At 39.4% G+C, this 19869-nt stretch overlaps 1 protein-coding gene across 1 annotated transcript in view; it reads right to left on the bottom strand.

Annotated features, from left to right (window-relative positions):
• The window catches only part of LOC109000602 (proteasome adapter and scaffold protein ECM29), a 70946-nt gene extending 51423 nt beyond the window's left edge, over window positions 1-19523 (bottom strand). Inside the window, exons 1-9 of the mRNA XM_035685382.1 lie at window positions 19241-19523; window positions 9732-9899; window positions 9518-9607; window positions 6724-6860; window positions 6506-6596; window positions 5542-5624; window positions 5323-5429; window positions 2568-2720; window positions 1034-1098 (exon numbers count right to left, since the gene is read on the bottom strand). Of these exons, the coding sequence (XP_035541275.1) occupies window positions 1034-1098; window positions 2568-2720; window positions 5323-5429; window positions 5542-5624; window positions 6506-6596; window positions 6724-6860; window positions 9518-9607; window positions 9732-9899; window positions 19241-19435 (1089 nt within the window). The 5' untranslated portion in view covers window positions 19436-19523. The remainder of the gene's footprint in view (window positions 1-1033; window positions 1099-2567; window positions 2721-5322; window positions 5430-5541; window positions 5625-6505; window positions 6597-6723; window positions 6861-9517; window positions 9608-9731; window positions 9900-19240) is intronic.
• Window positions 19524-19869: the final 346 nt, after the last annotated feature.

Raw genomic sequence — 19869 nt, 5'->3', positions numbered from 1 at the left:
CAACATAACCAAATAATAAAAAATTTGTCGTGTACAAGAAATCTTATAGTTCTAATTAAATAAATTGGCTGCACAAAGCTTCAATTGCATATGATTCTGGAGGTTCACCATCATTTAAAGCAATGAACACATGTTGCCAAAATTGGAGAATCTATGGTTAGGAGAAGTCTTTCTTCCAGATACTGAGTATTTAAGATTTATTTATGGGACATGGTCGCCATGCAAAAGGTTCTAAGTAAGTATCTTGATCTGTTGACAATGCAGTTCTAGCTTAACTTAAAAAAAGCGGCTACACATTCGAATTAATTCACCTGATCTGAAATTCCAATATTGTAATATTAGAATTTTTATGGTAAACAGAGGCATGGTGGGACGGCCTCTTTTTTACTTGTTAACAAAATGTAGAATGCAAGTCATCCCTTGCTCACAATGCAAAGAGGTTGAGGTAAGGTACAGCAGGTGGTTGGTGAACTATAACATGTAATTTAAGCATGTATATTGCTCCAACCTGAACTAGGAAAAGAATTTATGATACTACATAACACCCACCAAACACCAAATTATCTTTTTTCTGTAAGTCAAAAATTTTATTGAGAGACGAAACACAAAAGCAAAAAATTTTATCCCAACCAAGCAGTGCCACCTACGATGGACGGGCCCAACGAGTACTTCAGAAATTTAAGGGAGATTGTGATACCCCATACTGAGTTATAAGGGTAGGTGAGTATGGGATCTCATATTGCTTGGGAATGAGAAGTTCTTGCTCTTTATAATTGTTCCAATAGGGCTCCAATTATATCATTTACTAGTCTTTTTGGAGTGTAGGCCCAAATGTGGCTTCGGCCTCCATTAGGGTGTTACAGCCTGCAAAAACTACAATCTAGTAACTAGGACCCCTAGCAGGACCAGTGCATATTTAGTTATCAAGTCCATTTCCAAATATTCTCGAAACACCCCAAATAAGAGATAGACACACACACAGAGAGAAGAAGAAAAAGAAGAATAAGAAGCAGCTTAGCCACAAGTTCCTTACATGTTTAAATACCCACACAGTGAATTCCATCCCCAATTGCTTCAACCTTGATGTGGTACCACTTCCTATCACATTTTAAGAATTCAAGAAACCAAGAAAAAATTAGCATAAAAAGAAGAGCAAGCTTGCTATTACACAAGAGTAAGAAATTACAAAAACTTTCAAATGAAGATGGAAGTATATATGCTATTTTATGACCAAGGTGTCAAAACAATGCAGCTAGGTGATATCATGAAATATAAAAATATAAAACACTACCTGATATATATATATATATATATATTATGTGTAAAAAACTTATTAATATTAAAATAAGAATAAGCATTGTCCAAGTACATAGGATGTATACAAGAGAAAATACCTAAATAAGAAGAAAAAATAGAAACAAGAAAATCATTAATCAAGCCCATTAAAATCAATAGCTAGTGCCCATAGGAATAATGAATTGAAGAAGAGAGATCTACATTCGTCCATCAAGCATTCCCTATCCTCAAAGTTTTAATCGTTTTTTTCCTTCCAAATAGGAACCTCTTCCAGACTAGCAATTTGAACAATACCATGAACTTCTCCAGCCACAAGAAGCTCAACCACCTTTGCAGGCATGACCCATACTAACCCAACTCTTGCAAAGAACTCAACCACCTTTAAACATCTTCACATTTCAGATCCCCAAACCATCCCTAAGATCAGACAGCACTTTGTCCCAATTAACTAAATGAAATATAAATTCTTCCCCTAGTCCACCCCAAAGGAAATTGTGTTGTGAGTTCTCAATGTGATTTGCTACACCAGCCGGTTGTGGGAATAAGGATAGAATGTAAGTGGGCAAATTTAGAAAGAATGCTAGATTAAGGAAGTCATACCACAACCGACAACATCCTCCTAAAAGCTTCCACAACAATAACAATAAAAGATCAAATAGTCACCCTACCTCGGCCCTGGGAACTATTAATGTGTATGTATCCCTTTCAAACTAGGTATTTTGCAATTATGATTGTAATAGGGTCTTGTAGTGGATTTCTTTTCATGCACATATTTAGTCTTCAATTTGACATATAGAGAAAACAGTCAATGGTCATGTAAATATATGTTTCATGGTTCATATCAAAATGTGATGATGAAATGTTGAGAATTTAAACTTAGAAAGATTGCCAAGTCTCCTTCAGACATATCAAAATGCGACGCCAAGTCCCTCCCTCCCTCTCGCCGTGCGATACCACAGGGTGGGCAGTAGCAGGCGGCCCTAGGGGCCAATCCGCCCCCCAACATCCAGACAGGGGCACCCACCTATGGGGGGCGGGGCCAGAGGCTGGCCACCCAGGAGGTGCAGCTAGCACCCCTAGATCTACTAAAATGCAAATGAGTCCTCAATTTTCAGCTTGAATCAGCTCAAACCAAAAATGTATGACTGTGAAACCAAAAAAATAATGATCCAGCAATGATTCTTTCAACAGGAACGGTCCCCAAGTTTTAAAAGGAACCGTGCCAAATATTGGCAAATACTAATTAAGTTATAGGAAGGAAAGCCAAATACCATATATGCAGCCAAATATACACTGCAAAGTAGATGGGAAACTGTTTGCAGCTGTTATAGAACGGCAGAAAATAGACATCAGTCTTGCTTTAAGAGCAGGATTCCCAGGATTGACTCTTAATTCTGGAGCAACATCTTTCACTCCAGCAGTACCTGGAAATTTGTAATCATGTGTCAAACATGTACTAGAAATGAGCTGGGAAAAGAGAAACTCATGAAAGCAGATGATGAAAAGCAAAAGCATTAACAGAATAATTTTAACTCGAAGCATCACAAGTACAAATGTTAGTAATTTTAAGGTCCCGTTTGGTTGTTAAACTCATCTGAGTTCAACTCAGTTCAGTCTAATTTTAAGCTAAGTCTAACATCCAAACGCTCAACTCTTAAATTACTAAATTCATCTCTTTTTTTTTTTTTTTTGATAAGTAACTAAACTCATCTCAATTCAACATTTTTTTACACGTGGGACCCACAACCTTTTTCAACTTCCCATAAATACATCTAAACTCATCTTAACATCCAAACACATTTAAACTCATCTTAGGTGGATCCCACAAAACTCACTCTACCATCTCAACTCACTACTATTCATAAAGAGCTCAACTCAACTCAACATCCAAACGCAGCCTAAATAGAAGCATCGCAAGCATAAATATAAACTCCCTTGCATCAAAGTATCAACCAAAGCACATTGTATGATTATTGTCGGATACAAAAAAAAAAAAAAAAGGTGAATAGATTGAAGAGATATGGCGGATGATAACTCAGCCTCTCTCTTTTTTAAAAGAAACAACAAGATGTGTCATCAATTGTACTCTATGAGACATTTAATGATCAATTGAAAAGGCAATTTCAAATTAGGTTGTGTTTTATTAGTTGTTAAATTTTTTCCATATTTGATGTGGGTAGAAAAAATTGAATGGTAAAAAGATTCATGGGACAAATATAAATTTAGGTGGCTTTCGCAGCTCAAAGTGATAAATCATTTATTTTTTTCAGTCTTGTTTTCCTTTGGAGTTCTTTTACTTTTAAGTTTGATGCAGAGGACCATTTACACCATTGACCTAATTAAAATTGATATGTAAATGAATATTCAATTTGACATGTTAACCCCTATGGGTTGGCTCAAGTGATAAAGGCATTGGGCTTGGGGGTATGTTCCCCTCAGGTCTAAGCTTCAAACCCTCTTGGGTGCAAACAATTTCTAGGGGTCATCGGACTGGGGGATTTTCTCCTTGAATTACACGAGGTACACTTGTGGAAAACTCCTTGCCAAGGGTCTATGCACCCCCGGGATTAGTCAGAATGCTGTTAACAGACAGCCAGTGCCAACCAAAAAAAAATGTTAGTGGTGCCGATGGTGCATTTTCCATACCAACTTGCAAATAAGAACTTTCTTGCCTACATCACTACTAACACTTTAACAATGTAAACCAAATACACATCCACACAGAGCAACACAATTGCTGGCCTCCTCTTAATTTTGGACCATTGATGCCACTCCTTTGCTGTCCACCATCTCGGATCTTGTTTCATTAATGTCTCCTTGATTAACCCCATCAAATATCAAAAATTTTCTCTTGACCTGAGAATCCTAACCCGTGTGGCTCAAAATTCCTCACCATGATTTATAAAACCCTGAGCACTCCCCTAACAAGCAAACTATGCAAAGACCCCACATAAAAAATCCCACCCTTTTTAAATATTGTACTTTTTAAAAAACATTACACAATCAATAATATCAAGGATTTGGGATATATGTGGGTGACCGACAATAGATTTGGATCGATAAGGCGTTAATCAAGATTTTACTCTCACATCCCAAAAAGCATACAAAAAAATGATGATCAAGAAAATCCACCAGCCTCTAAGGCATAGCCTTATACAAAGACCGAACAGAGAATTTCCCAGTCCTGGATTGAATCCAAACCATCTTATCAGCAGCAATACTACCACTACTCAAAAGCAAGCTGAAAAAATCTGTAATTGCACCCCTCTTAATCCTAAGTAGCTCTTTGAAAACTAACATTCCGCTGCATAAAGCCACTGGAACTATCATGTAGAACAGACACCAAAGCAACCTGTTCAAGCGCAATCCAATAAAGTGCTGGAAACGTATCCTTGAGAGGCCTATCTCCACACCAAGTGTCATGCCAAAATCTAATTCTGGAGCCATCATCAACCACAAATCTTAAATGTCTAGCAAAATCCCCCCAATCAACTCTTATATTTTTCCACAAACTCACACCATGCGCACCCTAAACTTCGTTGGAGCACCAAACCCCCCCCCCCCCCCCCCCCCCCCCCCCCACCCAAAAAAAAAACCTCCCATGTCCTGAATCAACAATAGCCCTCTGCAATGCCTCCCCTTCTTTGTTGTATCACCAAAACCACTTCTCAGAGAGAGCCTTATTAAATATCCTCAAGTTTCGAATCCCCAATCCACCACAAGAAATTGGGTAGCATACCATATCCTAGCTAACAAGATGGGACTTGGCCTTATCCCCAAATCCTCCCCGCATTAGCTGATCAACTTATAAAAACATATCACATCAAATTCAATTAAAAAAGACAGATTGTGAATCACATACTAATAAATTGTAAAAACATTATTTTTATAGGGATAAGGGATTCATAGTGGGAAAGATATGAGTGATAGAGATGAAGACAGAGAGAAAAGAACATTAGTCAATCAAATTATAACAAATTCCTCACATCAAATTCAATTTAAAAAGATAGACTATAAATTGCATACCATTAAATAGTAAAAACAGTCTATTTATCAGGTTTGGATCATCTAAATTAGCACCAGAACCCTTCTTCTTTAAAAGCTCTTCCCCTCTCTTAACAACGGGCTCCTGCCTTGAATTTGTCAATCAGAAAAGAGCACATAATTGAATATATAAAAAAATACAGAAAACAAAAGGATATTTTAATAAACTATAATAAAAATAGGAGGGTAACTATTAAATACCAATCTGCACAAGCGGCCATGTATAGAGGATAAGCAAGCTCAGGGGCCAACTCCATAGCTTCAACAACATTCAAGATCCCCAACTGCTTGCAGAACACAAAAGAAATAATATAGGTCATGATAGAATTCTAGAGACTGGCCCATCAATATGCACACATTCATGTATGCATACATTTATGTGCAAGGAAGGACCGGATGATGCTGTTGAAAACTAGCTAGACAGACAGCAGCCACGATGAGGTGTATTTAAAAAATGAACATATTCATTATTGTTCCAAACTAATCCTATGGTACAATCCGTTCCAACTGTGAACCTGATTTGGTAAATATACAGTTAAAAAAAAAACAGCAATTGTGTTTTTCTCTCTTACAAAAACATGTATGCAATAATTTGGAATTAACAAATTAGAAAGTGAGAACCAATTGTAACTATATACTGTCTTAGCCAAATCCATAGTTCACCAACCAACCCCCACGATTTGAAAAACCAAATTTTAACAAGCCTATTTTTGGATTTTATATACAACCCACATGCTTACATAAAGTCAACCAAAGATCAAGAATTTTTTATCATATGTTTTAAAAACCTAAGTTTAGTTTTTATGAAAACCAATTCATTGATTAGATAGATATCTGGAATGACACCATTTGCTATTTAGTACACACGTTGGATAAGTAACAGGCTATTGTTCCAACAATGAGTTTGCAGCAAAAGTATACATCTTACTGAAAGTTATTACACTGTATAACTTGGTATAATGGATGTGTGAGACCCACACACTTGTGGGGCACACTTAGAAAGCTTGAACAAAATTACCTCCCAACTCATTTATCCACTCATGGCAATTAAGCTACTAATACATTTTTTTCCCAGAGCAAGTTCACCTATTAGGATTGTACCATCACAAATAAGACTAAACGCCTATTTCATAATAAAATCATCTTTTACCCATGATAAACTCACCTTCCTCGTTAAGAGAATATCGTTTTTCAGTTCATGTTTCCCAGCAACACGATTGGCTTGAGCAATCGAAAGTCCAGGTGGGCATCCTCCGCTGAAAAGAAACATAAGTCCTCACATTAAATTATGACATTACAAACAACATGTCCAGTAATTATGTTTTTTTATAAGTAAACATGTCCAGTAATTATATGGTACTCCAAACTAGACTGATTTCAGACCTTGTAGATGGTGATTGATACAAAATTGTATGAAAGCAAAATTCAATGAACATCTCCCTATCCTGAGAATCGTTTATCAATCTATACTTTGCAGCAACTTCATTGTCAATGTGATTTGAGTGACATTCACCAATCACCTGAAATCAAGCAAAAACTAATTTTTGTCAATTTCCCAATAATTGAATATGTCCTGTCTTAATGTCAATTGCAGTCAGAATCAATTGCAAGAATCCTTTTCATTATACTCCACTATGTTTCAGGATTTTCAGCGGGGGCTGCTAACCATGGCTCCACCACTATTTCTCATCTCTTGTTTGCAGATGATACATTGCTGTTTTGTGAGGATAAGGCAGGACATATTCAATTTTTGAAGGCCATCTTACTATGTTTTGAAGCGGTATCCGGATTAAAGATAAATCTTGCTAAAACGGAGATGGTTGCGGTGGGTGAGGTAAGAAACATTAGAGGATTGGCCAGCATATTGGGATGTGGTTTCTTCGCTGCCATTGAAGTACCTTGGTCTCCCGTTGGGAGCAACTTTCAAAGCCAAGACAATTTGGGAGGAGGTGTTAGAGAAATTAGAGCATAAGCTGGCCAGGTGGAAAAGGTTATACTTATTGAAAGGGGGGGTGGATCACACTTATTAAGAGCACTCTATCTAACCTTCCCACATATTTCTTGTCTTTATTTCCCCTTCCGGCAAACATTGCATCTAGGATTGAGAAACTCCAACGTAATTTTCTGTGGAGTGGTCTAGATGATAAGTCTAAATTTCATCTAGTTGGATGGGATAGAGTGTGTACTCCTTTGAGAGATGATGGGTTGGGGGTCTGTAATGTTAGGCTCTTTAATAAGGCTCTATTAGGAAAATGGTTGTGGCGATATAATCATGAGAGGGAAGCCTTATGGAAAGGGGTGATTGATGCGAAGTATGGGAGTGTAAGGGGGGGTTGGTGTTCTAATGAGGGGAGGGGGGCTTATGGTGTTGGGTTGTTGAAGTATATAAGGCAAGGGTGGGAGGTTTATTCGAGTAACAGTAGGCTATGTTTGGGGGATGGCAGCAGAATTAGCTTTTGGGACGATGTGGGTGTGGAAGATATGGCTCTTTTTTGTTTTATAGGTAATCAAAGATATTGTATTCATAGAAATAGGCAAGGAGATATGGCTCTTAAGGATGCTTATCCTAATATTTTCATAATTGCTCGAGATAAAGAAGTTATGGTGGTTGATGTGAGGGTAATTAGTCATGGTTCACAGGTGTGGAATATCAACCTCACTAGGGAGGCACAAGATTGGGCAGTGAGTGCGCTGGAGGAGTTCTTCAACCTGCTGTATAACATGGGGTTCCAGCTGAAGAAACGATGGAATGGAGACCTTCTAGGAAAAGGAAATTCTCGGTACGCTCTTTCCGCAGAAGAACATATGGAGGAGAAAAGCACCTCTCAAGGCTACGTTCTTTGTTTGGACAGCAGCTCTAGGGAAGATCCTAACCATTGATAATCTTAGAAGGAACTTATAATTACAGACTTGTGTTGTATGTGCAGAAATAGTGGGGAAACGGTAGACCATTTACTCTTACACTGTGATTTTGCAAGGGACATATGGAATTTCTTTTTCGGCAGAATGGGACTAGCTTGGGTAATACCAAGAAGGGCAGTGGAACTACTAGCTAGCTGGAGAGGGATCACAGGGACACACAGATTGCAGCAGTGTGGAAGATGACTCCTATTTGTATCTTCTGGTGTATTTGGAAATAAAGAAATGATAGATTTTTTTAGGATCATGAACGCTGCTCGGAGAATTTAGAAGTTTTTTTTGGAAGACTTTATTTATGTGGGCCATTGCTTTAGAGTTAAATGGTCTCAGCTTCCATGACTTTCTTGTAACAGTTTCTAGTTCTTAATTTGGTGTACTCATATGTATACCCCTAGTGTACTTGGGCTATGTCTATCTTTATCAATACAATTACTTCTTGCTTATCAAAAACCAAAACTCAACTATGTTTCAATCAAAATGAAGTTGGGACCAGTCACGGGAAGCACTTTGCAATAATCAGCGCGGTACAACTTTTTTTGGTCTTTTTTACAATGAAAAACTCATTCTTAATCAGCAACAAGCTGATTGAAGAGCTATTGGTGGAGAGGCCCCTTCAATAGATATCAGTGGGTGATTTCTGGAGTGCAATACCTTATGCTTAATGTTTAGTATTTTGAGGGAGAAAAATGCAAGGATAATTGATTTCTTGTTTGAATTGGTAAGTTCCAAATACATTCACTCTCAATCCTACTCTTATAGAAGGGAGGAAAAACCATTTAAGCTAGAGGTCAATAGTGAGAAAGACTAGAATTTCCGATGGATCCCACAAATGGAAACAGGAAAAAAATAGCGAAGGAAACAACCAAAAAACCAATACTTGGAGGGGAATTGACAGGAGAGATTTGATCAGGCAGACTCTCAAGTGACAGGCTTATTTATATGTTGGAATAACAGTAGCCCAAGTTAAGCCCGACAAGCAGTGGCCACCACTAATCCAAAAAGCAGAGAGATCTCATCCTGAACGGTGCTCAGAAAGGTGCATATGTACAAGCATCATAAAATTTGAAACAGTACATTGTAAAGGACTAAGAAGCAGGAGAAAGATGAAATAGGCAACACAGCTTAAGTCTTCCTAATGCTTCATAGTATCACAGCTAAATGGTAACTTTAACTAAGCCTGAAGCACCAATTTATTTCTTAAGTACAGTAAGCCTGAAGCACCTAGTTATTTCTAAAGTACGGCAAACCTGAAATATACCTTGGTAGCAATTCTCAGGATAATCTCTTGGTGCTGATGAGGAAGCTTTGAAATGTTCACCACAAGCAGAGGAACCAAATCTTCCTTTTCCTATTACACAAGCATCAAGTACCATCCTTAACTCCAAAATTACTCCAACATCAAGATGTTATTCCAAACCAAATAAAAGACATGATTTCCCAGGAAAGATTAATACCAAAGAAAGAAAACATACCTTTCCGTGTACACGTTCAAATGCCATTTCAATATACACAATGCAAAAATTCCTAACCATTGGAGCAGCATTGGCTTCTGAATATAATTTCCATAACTCTAACAGTGGCAAACCAATCTCAAGCTGATGTTTCACCCTCTTGTTCACATGACTCAAGATCTCAAGCACCTATAACAATGCAAAGAAACTTTTCATTTGGAAACTATTAATTAAAATACCAGAGGTTACATCCGTTATCCTACATATATGGAAAAAGAAAATAATACATTCAGAAAAACATACAGAACACCTTGGAAGACATAAATGTTGCATGTGTAGCAAACATATTGTTATCTGAATTGACAAAATCTCTTAACCAACCCAACCCAACTAATGAATTCCCAGGTAAACCATCTAGAGAGAGGAATACCGTACCCTCTCCTCCCTTCCCTTCCCATCCCTTCCTACAAGTAATAATATTTAAAATAAAAAAGAAGCTTCACTTACGCAAGATGTACATAAGAGGTTCTCCTAATGACTATTGCCTAAAACTTAAAGATATTAAAAATAAAAAATATCAACGTCTCTCATACAATTCTGTGCTTCGTCTTAATGGCGTTTGCGGGAGTTTGATAGTGGGATTTAGTTTAGCAGGGGAGGATTCTTTGCTTTTAAAGGATATTAATCCTAGTATGAGATGTTTATCAATATTGAATCAAAACTGTTCGAGGTGGCTAGGGATGGCAGGTACGTGATTCTTACAGAGAAGGGTTGGAAAGTGATAAAAAAGATGAACTTGAGTCTGGAACAGTACGTTGGTTTTATAATGCATTGGAGGTGTGCTTGAAGAGGGAGGGTAAGGGCTTTTACTCTGCATATAGGGATGGAGATAGGGGCTACATTGCGCAACGGTGTTCCAACTCGCGGGGAGAATACATGGCGCTGGTGGAGTATTGTGGAGGGGGTCGTCGGAACTTTGTCTTCATACCAGGGGATAAGGATAGAGTGGGATGGAGAAAACTAGCGATGGCGCTGAAGGAAGCTGGAAGTGGTGGTGGTTGTCAGTTACCACCAATCACGACTGTGCAGAATTCAAATTTGCGCTCGTACAGTGATGTTTTGCGGGAGAGCAGAGAAGTGGAGAGGTCTCGAGACGTGAACTGCGCAGAGAAAATGGGTTTGGTGAAGAAAGGTCCTGTCACTTCTGCGGGTAATGACCTGTTGCGGGATGGAGATGGTAGAGATGTTGTTGCGCTGAAAGAAGAAAGCGTGTTGAAGGCGTTAAGTGATATGGAGGAGCAGTTGGGAGAGTTAACAAATAAGGTGGGATGGCTAAAACGGTGTGTTGAATTAAAAGGTATATCGGGACTGGGCTTGGGTCATGGACGGGATATTGAAGATCAATGGGCCAAGGAAAACATTGGTAAGGGGAAGGGCAAAATAATAGGCCGTGAAGTTGGGTTTCAGCCCAACAAGACCCAAAAACAATCGGGCCCTTTTTGGAGGCAGACATGTAATCGGGCCCGAGAGGAGGTTGGAGGCCCATCGGGGGGTGGAACTGAGCCGCCGCTTTCGGTGATGCCACAGACAACCTCGCCGAAGGTGGTAGTCCCTACGGCGGAGGTAGTGGTACAGGCAAAGGTTTCGAAAATCGCACAGAAAGGTGCGACAGAGGCAAGCGATTTTATGACGATGTCTCTGGGGCCTGAAATTCATGCGAGGGAGGAGATGGGTCCATCCCACTCGAGTGGGTTGTTACAGGGGTCAACGACGGGGGATTCTCAGACACATTTGAGTATCGTAACAGTGACAGAGCCATTGCTTCCGGAGTTGCCTCAGACAACTTCACCGAATGTGGTAGATTCTACGGCAGAGGTAGTGGTGCAGGAATATGTTTCGGATATTGCACAGAAAGGTGCGACGGAGGCAGAGAGTCCTATGGCGACGTCTTTGGGGCCTGAGATTAATGCGAGGGAGGAGATGGTTTCATCCCTCACGAGTGGGCTGTTACAGGGGTCAACGACGGGGGATACACAGACCTCTCTGGAACAGAAATATACGATGGAGACTGGCAGCACTTTTAAGAAGTCCTTGACGGCTGGTGGCACTGGTTCAATCTTTACAGATGGATTGCTACAGAATTCAGTTATGTCTCAAATGGTTGTTGGAGAACTCCTTGTTGGGCAGAAATCAAATCCAGAGGTTAATGAAGTAGTTGGTTCAAATAGTGATGGAGAAGCAAGTTTAAAAGGTATTAATATGCAGTTGGGGTTTTGTGAAGGGGATTGCATGGATAAAAGAGAGGCTGAACCATTAAGAGTGCTTCCTCCTAGCCCCAACTCTAATTTTATCCCTGATTGGGTTCTCAAGAAAGTGGATGAATTGCAATTATGTACTGGGGTGTCTTGTACAGGTTTTGAAGAGCAGTTTTGGGCTCTCATTATAGCCATTGAAGAGAGTAGATTGAAGACGGCTACAAAGAGAGATAGGGAGCTTAAAAGATTACAATGTTCTATAAATTATGAAGGGAAGGAGGGTAGTTGCAGTAGGGATAGAACGAAAGGGAGGGGTATGACCATTGTCCATGAAACCTAAAATTCTATCTTGGAACGTGCGGGGGCTTAATGAGCGCATCAAACGCTCTCGCATAAAAACTTTGTTGCAAATGTGGAAGGTGGATATAGTGTGCCTTCAAGAAACAAAATTAAGATATGTTGAGCGAAGTCTTATTCGTAGTGTTTGGGGATGTCCTTATGTGGGATGGTCATATTTGGCGTCGGAAGGAGCTTCTGGGGGGGTGCTTTTGATGTGGGATAAAAGAATTGTGGAGGTGGTGGAGGAGTGTGTTGGGACTTGCTCGGTGGCTTGTTTATTTAGAAATGTAATTGATGGGTGGGAATGGGCATTTGCAGGCATTTATGGACCAAATCGATATAGAGAAAGAAGAAGGTTGTGGGAGGAGTTAGCGGGTGTATATTATCTTTGGGATGTGCCGTGGTGTATGGGTGGGGATTTCAATATCATTCGTTTTCCAAGCGAGCGATCAGGGAATAATGGCCACTCAATAGCAATGGAAGAGTTCTCCGAGTTCATGTTTGACTTGAATCTTATGGATCTTCCCCTTGCTGGGGGAGAGTTCACATGGTCTAATAATAGGGGGTGGTCGAGACTGGATAGGTTTCTTGTTTCTCCTTCTTTGGAAACCCACTATTCGGAGTTGTATCAGAAGAGGTTGGCCCGGGTTTGCTCGGACCATTTCCCAATTATGTTAGATTGTGGAGGTATTAATAGGGGTCGTCAGTATTTCAAGTTCGAAAATATGTGGTTAGTAGTGGATGGCTTTGTTGAGAAAGTTCGTTCCTGGTGGTCTTCTTATCAGTTCTCGGGTACCCCTAGTTTCATTCTCGCTGGGAAACTTAAGGCATTAAAGCAAGATTTAAGGAGGTGGAACATGGAAGTTTTTGGCAATATTGAAAATCAGAAAACTAGTCTATTAGAGGAGCTTCAGGTCTTGGAGGAACAGGCGTTAAGGGGAAATGCTTCGGAAGAGGCACTACTACGGAAAAGGGTAGTGGTGACGGAATTAGAGAGGGTCTTGTTGATGGAGGAAACATCGTGGCGCCAAAAATCCAGGGCTCTTTGGTTAAAAGAAGGGGATAAATGTACGAAGTTTTTTCATAGAGTGGCCAATTCTCATAGGCGTAACAACACTATTGAGTCCCTTCAGTCAGGTAATCAAGTTCTTTCTTCTCCTACTGATTTAGAGAACCATATTGTGAACTACTATGAGAATCTGCTAACAGAGCCGACTGGTTGGAGGCCAAAGCTCGATGGTTTGCCTTTTCAGTCCATTGACATGCAAAGTGCAAGTTGGTTGGAAAGACCTTTTGAAGAAGAAGAGGTACAGAAGATCATTAGTAGCATGGCCAAAGACAAAGCACCTGGACCGGATGGGTTTTCGATGGGGTTTTTTCAACATTGTTGGGAGATAGTGAAATGTGATGTTATGCGGGTCTTTTCTGAATTCCATGCTTTCCAAAAATTCGAAAAATGCTTCAATGCAACGTTCATAGCTCTTGTTCCGAAGAAACAGGGAGTGCTGGAAATCGAAGATTTTCGTCCCATTAGTTTAGTGAGTGGGATTTATAAAATTATTTCCAAGGTGCTGGCTAATCGTTTAAGTGTGGTTATGGAACAAATCATTTCAAAGTCTCAAAATGCCTTTGTACGGGGGAGGCAGATACTTAATTCAGTTCTTATTGCTAATGAGTGTCTAGATCAGAGGTTAAAGGAAGGTAAATCAGGTATACTTTGTAAGCTTGATATGGAAAAAGCCTATGATCATGTAAACTGGGATTTCCTCCTTTACCTACTTGGGAGATGTGGTTTCGGTAACAAGTGGATCTCATGGATACGATATTGCATAACTACTGTGCGTTTCTCAGTGCTTGTTAATGGTAATCCGGTGGGTTTCTTTTGTAGTTCACGCGGTCTGAGGCAAGGGAATCCGTTGTCTCCATTTCTTTTCGTTATTGTTATGGAGGCACTAGGCCGGATGGTGAAGGCAGCTGTTGAAGGAGGCTATATAACGGGTTTTGTGGCAGGCAATGGTACTTTTGGTTCTGTCATGATATCACATCTTTTATTTGCAGATGATACACTTCTTTTGTGTGAAGCGGAGGTGGGTCAAATACAAGCCATAAGGGCACTCTTGTTGTGCTTCGAGGCGGTGACGGGTCTAAAGGTTAACTTGGGCAAATCCGAGATGGTGGCGGTGGGAGTGGTGCCTCATATCAGTACACTAGCAGAAACGTTGGGGTGCGTAGTGGGTTCTTTGCCAATGAAATATTTGGGCCTTCCTTTGGGTGCCACTTTCAAAGCCAGAGGTATATGGGAAGGGGTTATTGAGAGAGTAGAGAAACGATTGGCAGGGTGGAAACGGTTGTATTTATCGAAGGGAGGGCGACTCACTTTGATCAATAGCACTTTATCCAATCTACCAACTTATTTCTTATCACTATTCCCGTTGCCGGTAGGGGTGGCGCATCGTATCGAGAAATTATTCTGGGAGTTCTTGTGGGGTGGTCTGGGGGAAGAAACTAAATTCCATCTTGCTAGTTGGAACAAAGTTTGCTCTCCAATTTCGAGTGGTTGTTTAGGTGTGCGCAATTTGAGGACTTTCAATAAAGCGCTTTTGGAAAAATGGTTATGGAGGTATCAAGAAGAAGGGGAGTCATTGTGGAAGGAAGTGGTAGTTTCGAGACATGGAGGTGCTTGGGGGGGATGGTGCACTAATGAAGTAAGGGGGGGTATGGTGTGGGTCTATGGAGATATATAGGAGGGGGATGGCAGTGCTTTGAAAATAATGTTAGATTTGTAGTCGGTCAGGGCACTCGCATCAAGTTTTGGCAGAATGTTTGGTGTGGAGAGCGTTCTTTTGAGAGAGCCTTTCCAGCTCTATATAATATTGCGGCTAACAGGGAGGCTTCTATAGCGGATCTATGCGTGATTGCTCAAGACTCTTTTCAGTGGAACATTTTATTCACTCGGGCTAATCATGATTGGGAGCTGTCTATTGTTTCAGAATTTTTTAGCGTGATATATTCCTCATAAAGATTAACGACACAGGATGATAGGCTACAATGGAGGGGCAAGGACAGTAAGAAGTTCTCAGTCAAGACATACTATAAAATTCTGGTATCACAAGGTAATGAATATTTTCCGTGGAAAAGTATTTGGAAGTCACGCGTACCTTCCAAAGTGGCTTTTTTTGTGTGGACTGCGGCACTTGGAAAAATTCTAACCACGGATAATTTAAGAAAGAGGGGACTCATAGTAACAGACTGGTGTTATTTGTGCAAAAAAAATGGAGAATCAGTGGACCATCTATTATTACATTGTGAGGTGACGAGAGAGTTGTGGAATGGAATATTTCGTAGGGTAGATGTCGCATGGGTTATGCCGGCAAAGGTGGTGGACTTGCTTGCTTGTTGGAAGGGTCTACAAGGTTGTTCACAAGTAGCTGCAACTTGGAAGATGATCCCGCTGTGCATTATGTGGTGTATTTGGTTGGAAAGGAATGCACGTTGCTTTGAAGATAGGGAGCGATCGATGGAGGAGCTTCAGAATTTTTTTCTACACACTTTACTAATATGGTTTTCAGCCATTGTTCTTAATGGAAACAGTGTACATGAGTTCCTAGCTCTAATTTAGTTTTTTAAGAATGTATTTAGGTGTTTTCTATTGTATACTCCCTGTGTACATAGGCCTTGCCTATTTTCATTCATATTAATGAAAATTACTTTTTACTGATCAAAAAAAAAATATCAAAATGAAGATCATTAGTCATAAATCATCCAATGATTGTGGAAAGTGGATTTTAGGCCATTCATAGGAAGCTTTGAAGGCCCAGTTATCCCTTTCTCTTGCTATAATCCCTTTAACATATGGTTATCTGAATTGACTGTGCAGAGGAACAAAAGAAGTTTTGAAGATCAAGTGCGGTCAACGGATGAGCTTCGAAAACTATTTTTCAATATTTTACTCCATTGGTCAATTGTAATTGATTTTCATGGCATGTCTTTGAATTCCTTGTATCTCCAAAATAGAACGCTCAGGAGTTCCTCTTGTATATGTCCCGTATACTTGGGCTCTTGCCTATTCTTTTGACCAATAAAATATTGTTTACCAATTAAAAAAAAAAACCCTTAATCTGAAGCAGTACAGCATTCCAAATAAAACTACTTATAACGTTTCCAAGCATCCCTTTCCAAATAACATTCACAAACAAACCCCAATAAAACCAAAAACAAAAAAAGTAAATACCATCAACAACCACTCTTTTCCAATAGGCTTATGTATCAACAATCTACCATCCTCCACTTCATGAACAAAGAAAAAAATTTAGAGTGGCCTTCTTTTGATGAGATGATCCATAATCAAAATTCTATTAAATGCAACTATCTAAGAAAAGAAAACAACTTTCTAGGGACCTGCCGTATGCCAAACACTCTCCAAGGAAACAGTGAAGTATTAAACAATCTAAGCATTATAAGTGCATACATCAAATCTACCATTTAATTATTTTATGACAAAAATTATAGAACAAGGGCAAATCTACCATTTAAATTTAGTCTTCAAACCTTTTTATCTTTGCCCATCCCCTTAGGAAAAGTGAAAAACAAATTGGAACAAATAGTGCATGAACAGATTCTAGTTTCAAAACAAGAAAAGCACGCACAAATTTGGGTTTCCTGACTGAAGTTTCACACCCAAACAATGTGTGACACACTCCCATCCTCCAACAAATAATGAACAGGACAAGGAAAAATAATCAATGTGCCACTTCCTACACCACACATCATTCCCAGAACAAATATGATATCATGTCATATCATGCACTACCAAGATGTCAAAAAATCAGCAAACTCTCCCAGCCACACCCAATGCTATTCCCCAAATTACATCAGCAATGCCTCGTCGAGGTGTGTGAACCAAATTATCCCCCTACTTCACACCAAACTCATCGCTAAAGATGATCCCCTCCCCCACCAAAGCAACATAACCACTTCCCTAACAATGCTTAGTTGAAAATGATCGAATTTCCAGCCCCCAAGTTGCAAAGGAAAACAAGTTGTAATATGATCCCTAAGTGGAATGTCTTCTTTTCTAGAGTGGAGCTAGCTTGGGTGATGTCATGAAGGGTGGTCGATTTTCTAGCAAATTGGATAGGCCTTCATGGTAACCCACATATTGCAGCGATCTGGAAGATGATTTCGATATGCCTATGGTGGTGTATTTGGAGGCAGGCAAATGAAAGAAGTTTTGAAGATCGTATAAGCATCAATGGAAAACCATAGAACATTCTTTTTAACACTTTACGCCATTGGTTGATTGTAATCAATTCTAATTGCATGAACTTTCAAGACTTTCTTGTATCACTAGATAATCGTGCATAAGTGACGCTCTTGTATATGTACTGTGTATTTGGGCATTGCCTATTATCTTCAATAAAATTTGTTTACAGGTCAAAAAATTCCCTTAAGTGGAATCTCAACTCATTACTTACCTAGCTACATTAAATATGTCGCAACCTTTTCAATCTACTAGCAGTATGACTGAAAATATCAAGAAAGAGAGGATAGAAGTAAATAGACCAGATAAGGCACTATTGGTGAAAGTGGGCCTACAGCCTTTAAGTAAACATGACCTTTTTCATATCACTCGGCATCTATCTGTCTCCATAACTACCAATAGCCTTTGAAGGAAGTACCCAGTGGCAAACCCGAATAGGTGATTACTCAAGCATCCTCTTCATTACCCAATTCACAAGCTAAGTTCGCTACATCATTCATCAGGCCACCAGAGACTAGGTCACTCCCACTCAAGTTCTCCCTTAAGCCTAGAACAACTTCAAATATAGCACAACATCCAAATAATTATTAACCATTAACGTGGTGTCTTTGGCTGGAAAGAAATGGGAGATGTTTTGAAGAGAAGGAGCGCTCTTTTGAAGATCTTCGAAACTTTTTCTTTTCTACTTTGAGTTTGTGGGCTAAGATCTTTGTAAGGAATGATGAGAATGTACTGAATCTATTTCTGTTTTAGTTTTTCCTGTTTTCTAGAGTGTAGTGGGTATTTCCTTTATATACTTCATGTGTACTTGGGCTATGCCTATTCGTGATAATAAAATTCTTATTACTTATCAAAAAAAAAATTCTTAATCATCAGTAATAGCACCACAACCACAAAAACAGTATGGTACAATTGGCAAGCACCAATTGTGAATCGTCACAATACCACCAGTTTCATTTCTGAATCGAAAGAAAGAGTCTCCCTCAACATTATAGTCAACATCCCACAGAGAATTTTCAGAACAAGAAAAAATAAAAGAAGCAATACAAGATCACCTTCAAATCCTTCAGCTACTGAATAACTTAGTTGGATAAACATTAACCAGCATCTAAAAATCAAGCCATATATGATCATAACTTATCCCTTCCATCTTATCCCAAACCCGGACCTTCTAAACAGGTTAATAAAGTAATCCCAGTTTACACGCTAAAAGCACATTACGGTTGCCAATAAAAAAGAATCCAAAGTCCAATGAACTTGTATTATGTTAGTAGAGTAAGTGCTATTATCATATGTTCTGTGCTCTCTCTCCTCCCACCCATTGGAGTTTGATTTGTAAAGTCAGTACACTTCCATACCGGATAATGAATAGAATTTGCATCACCTATCCAGTAAGGTTCAATGAACTGAACTATACAGATATATAACCTCAATATACATATGAAATGGTTAACGTCGCCAAAAGGGAAATTCATGGCAATAGCAGATGAATAAAAATTTTGAAGAAAACAAAAAAATAAAATAAATTGAAGCAGCATCCTCCAGAATCCCAAGAGTAAGAATCATAAAAGAGAAAAAAAAATCCCCAAAAGTTAAATCATACTATGATCTATCAACACCAGCAGAAATTCCCGACAGCATAGATTGTATAACCAGTACAGTGAAAGAGTAGAAACCTTGTTGCGGACGGCAGGGGATTGAGAGGAGAGGGAGGAAATGGTAAGAGGGAGAAGCTTGGAGAGCAAGGGTTGGAGTTTAGAGTCGTCACAGAGAGCCAAACGAGTCAGCATTCGATCCAACAGTTCTTCTCTCTCTGAATCGGAACTTGCCACTGCTGTTGACGCAGCTGAAGATGACGACGAATCCGCCATTTCCTTTTCTTGCAAACGAAGACAACGAAGCCCAGAGGTAGATAAAAGAGGACTAGAGGAGAAAGGAAGCGTTCCGCTGCTTTATACTAGCTTGATTTCCCTTCTATCAAGTTTTCTACGCAAAGAGAGATTTAGAAAAAAAAAAAAAAAGTTCTATGCAAAGAGTGCCATGTTTGGTGGGCCGCAATGGCGTCAGCTCATGTTCAAGTAGTGGTCTGAAAATAAGATCGAATTATGGGTTTGAGACCGTAACGAGGCCCTGTAAAGAGCTCTGGGCTTCTCTATGTCCCGATCGTCGTGTACAAGTCACTACCCACCCGACCAGTGGGGTTGCAATTTACATAAATACCATTTTTTTAAAAAAAAAAAAAAGAAACAACCTTATAACAATTAAGAACGGAAATTTCTTCTGAGAGTTCAGTCTAAGAACGCAC

Source organism: Juglans regia, chromosome 14 (assembly GCF_001411555.2).
Source record: "Juglans regia cultivar Chandler chromosome 14, Walnut 2.0, whole genome shotgun sequence".
NCBI lineage: Eukaryota > Viridiplantae > Streptophyta > Magnoliopsida > Fagales > Juglandaceae > Juglans > Juglans regia.
This window is presented reverse-complemented; position numbering and strand designations above follow the sequence as displayed.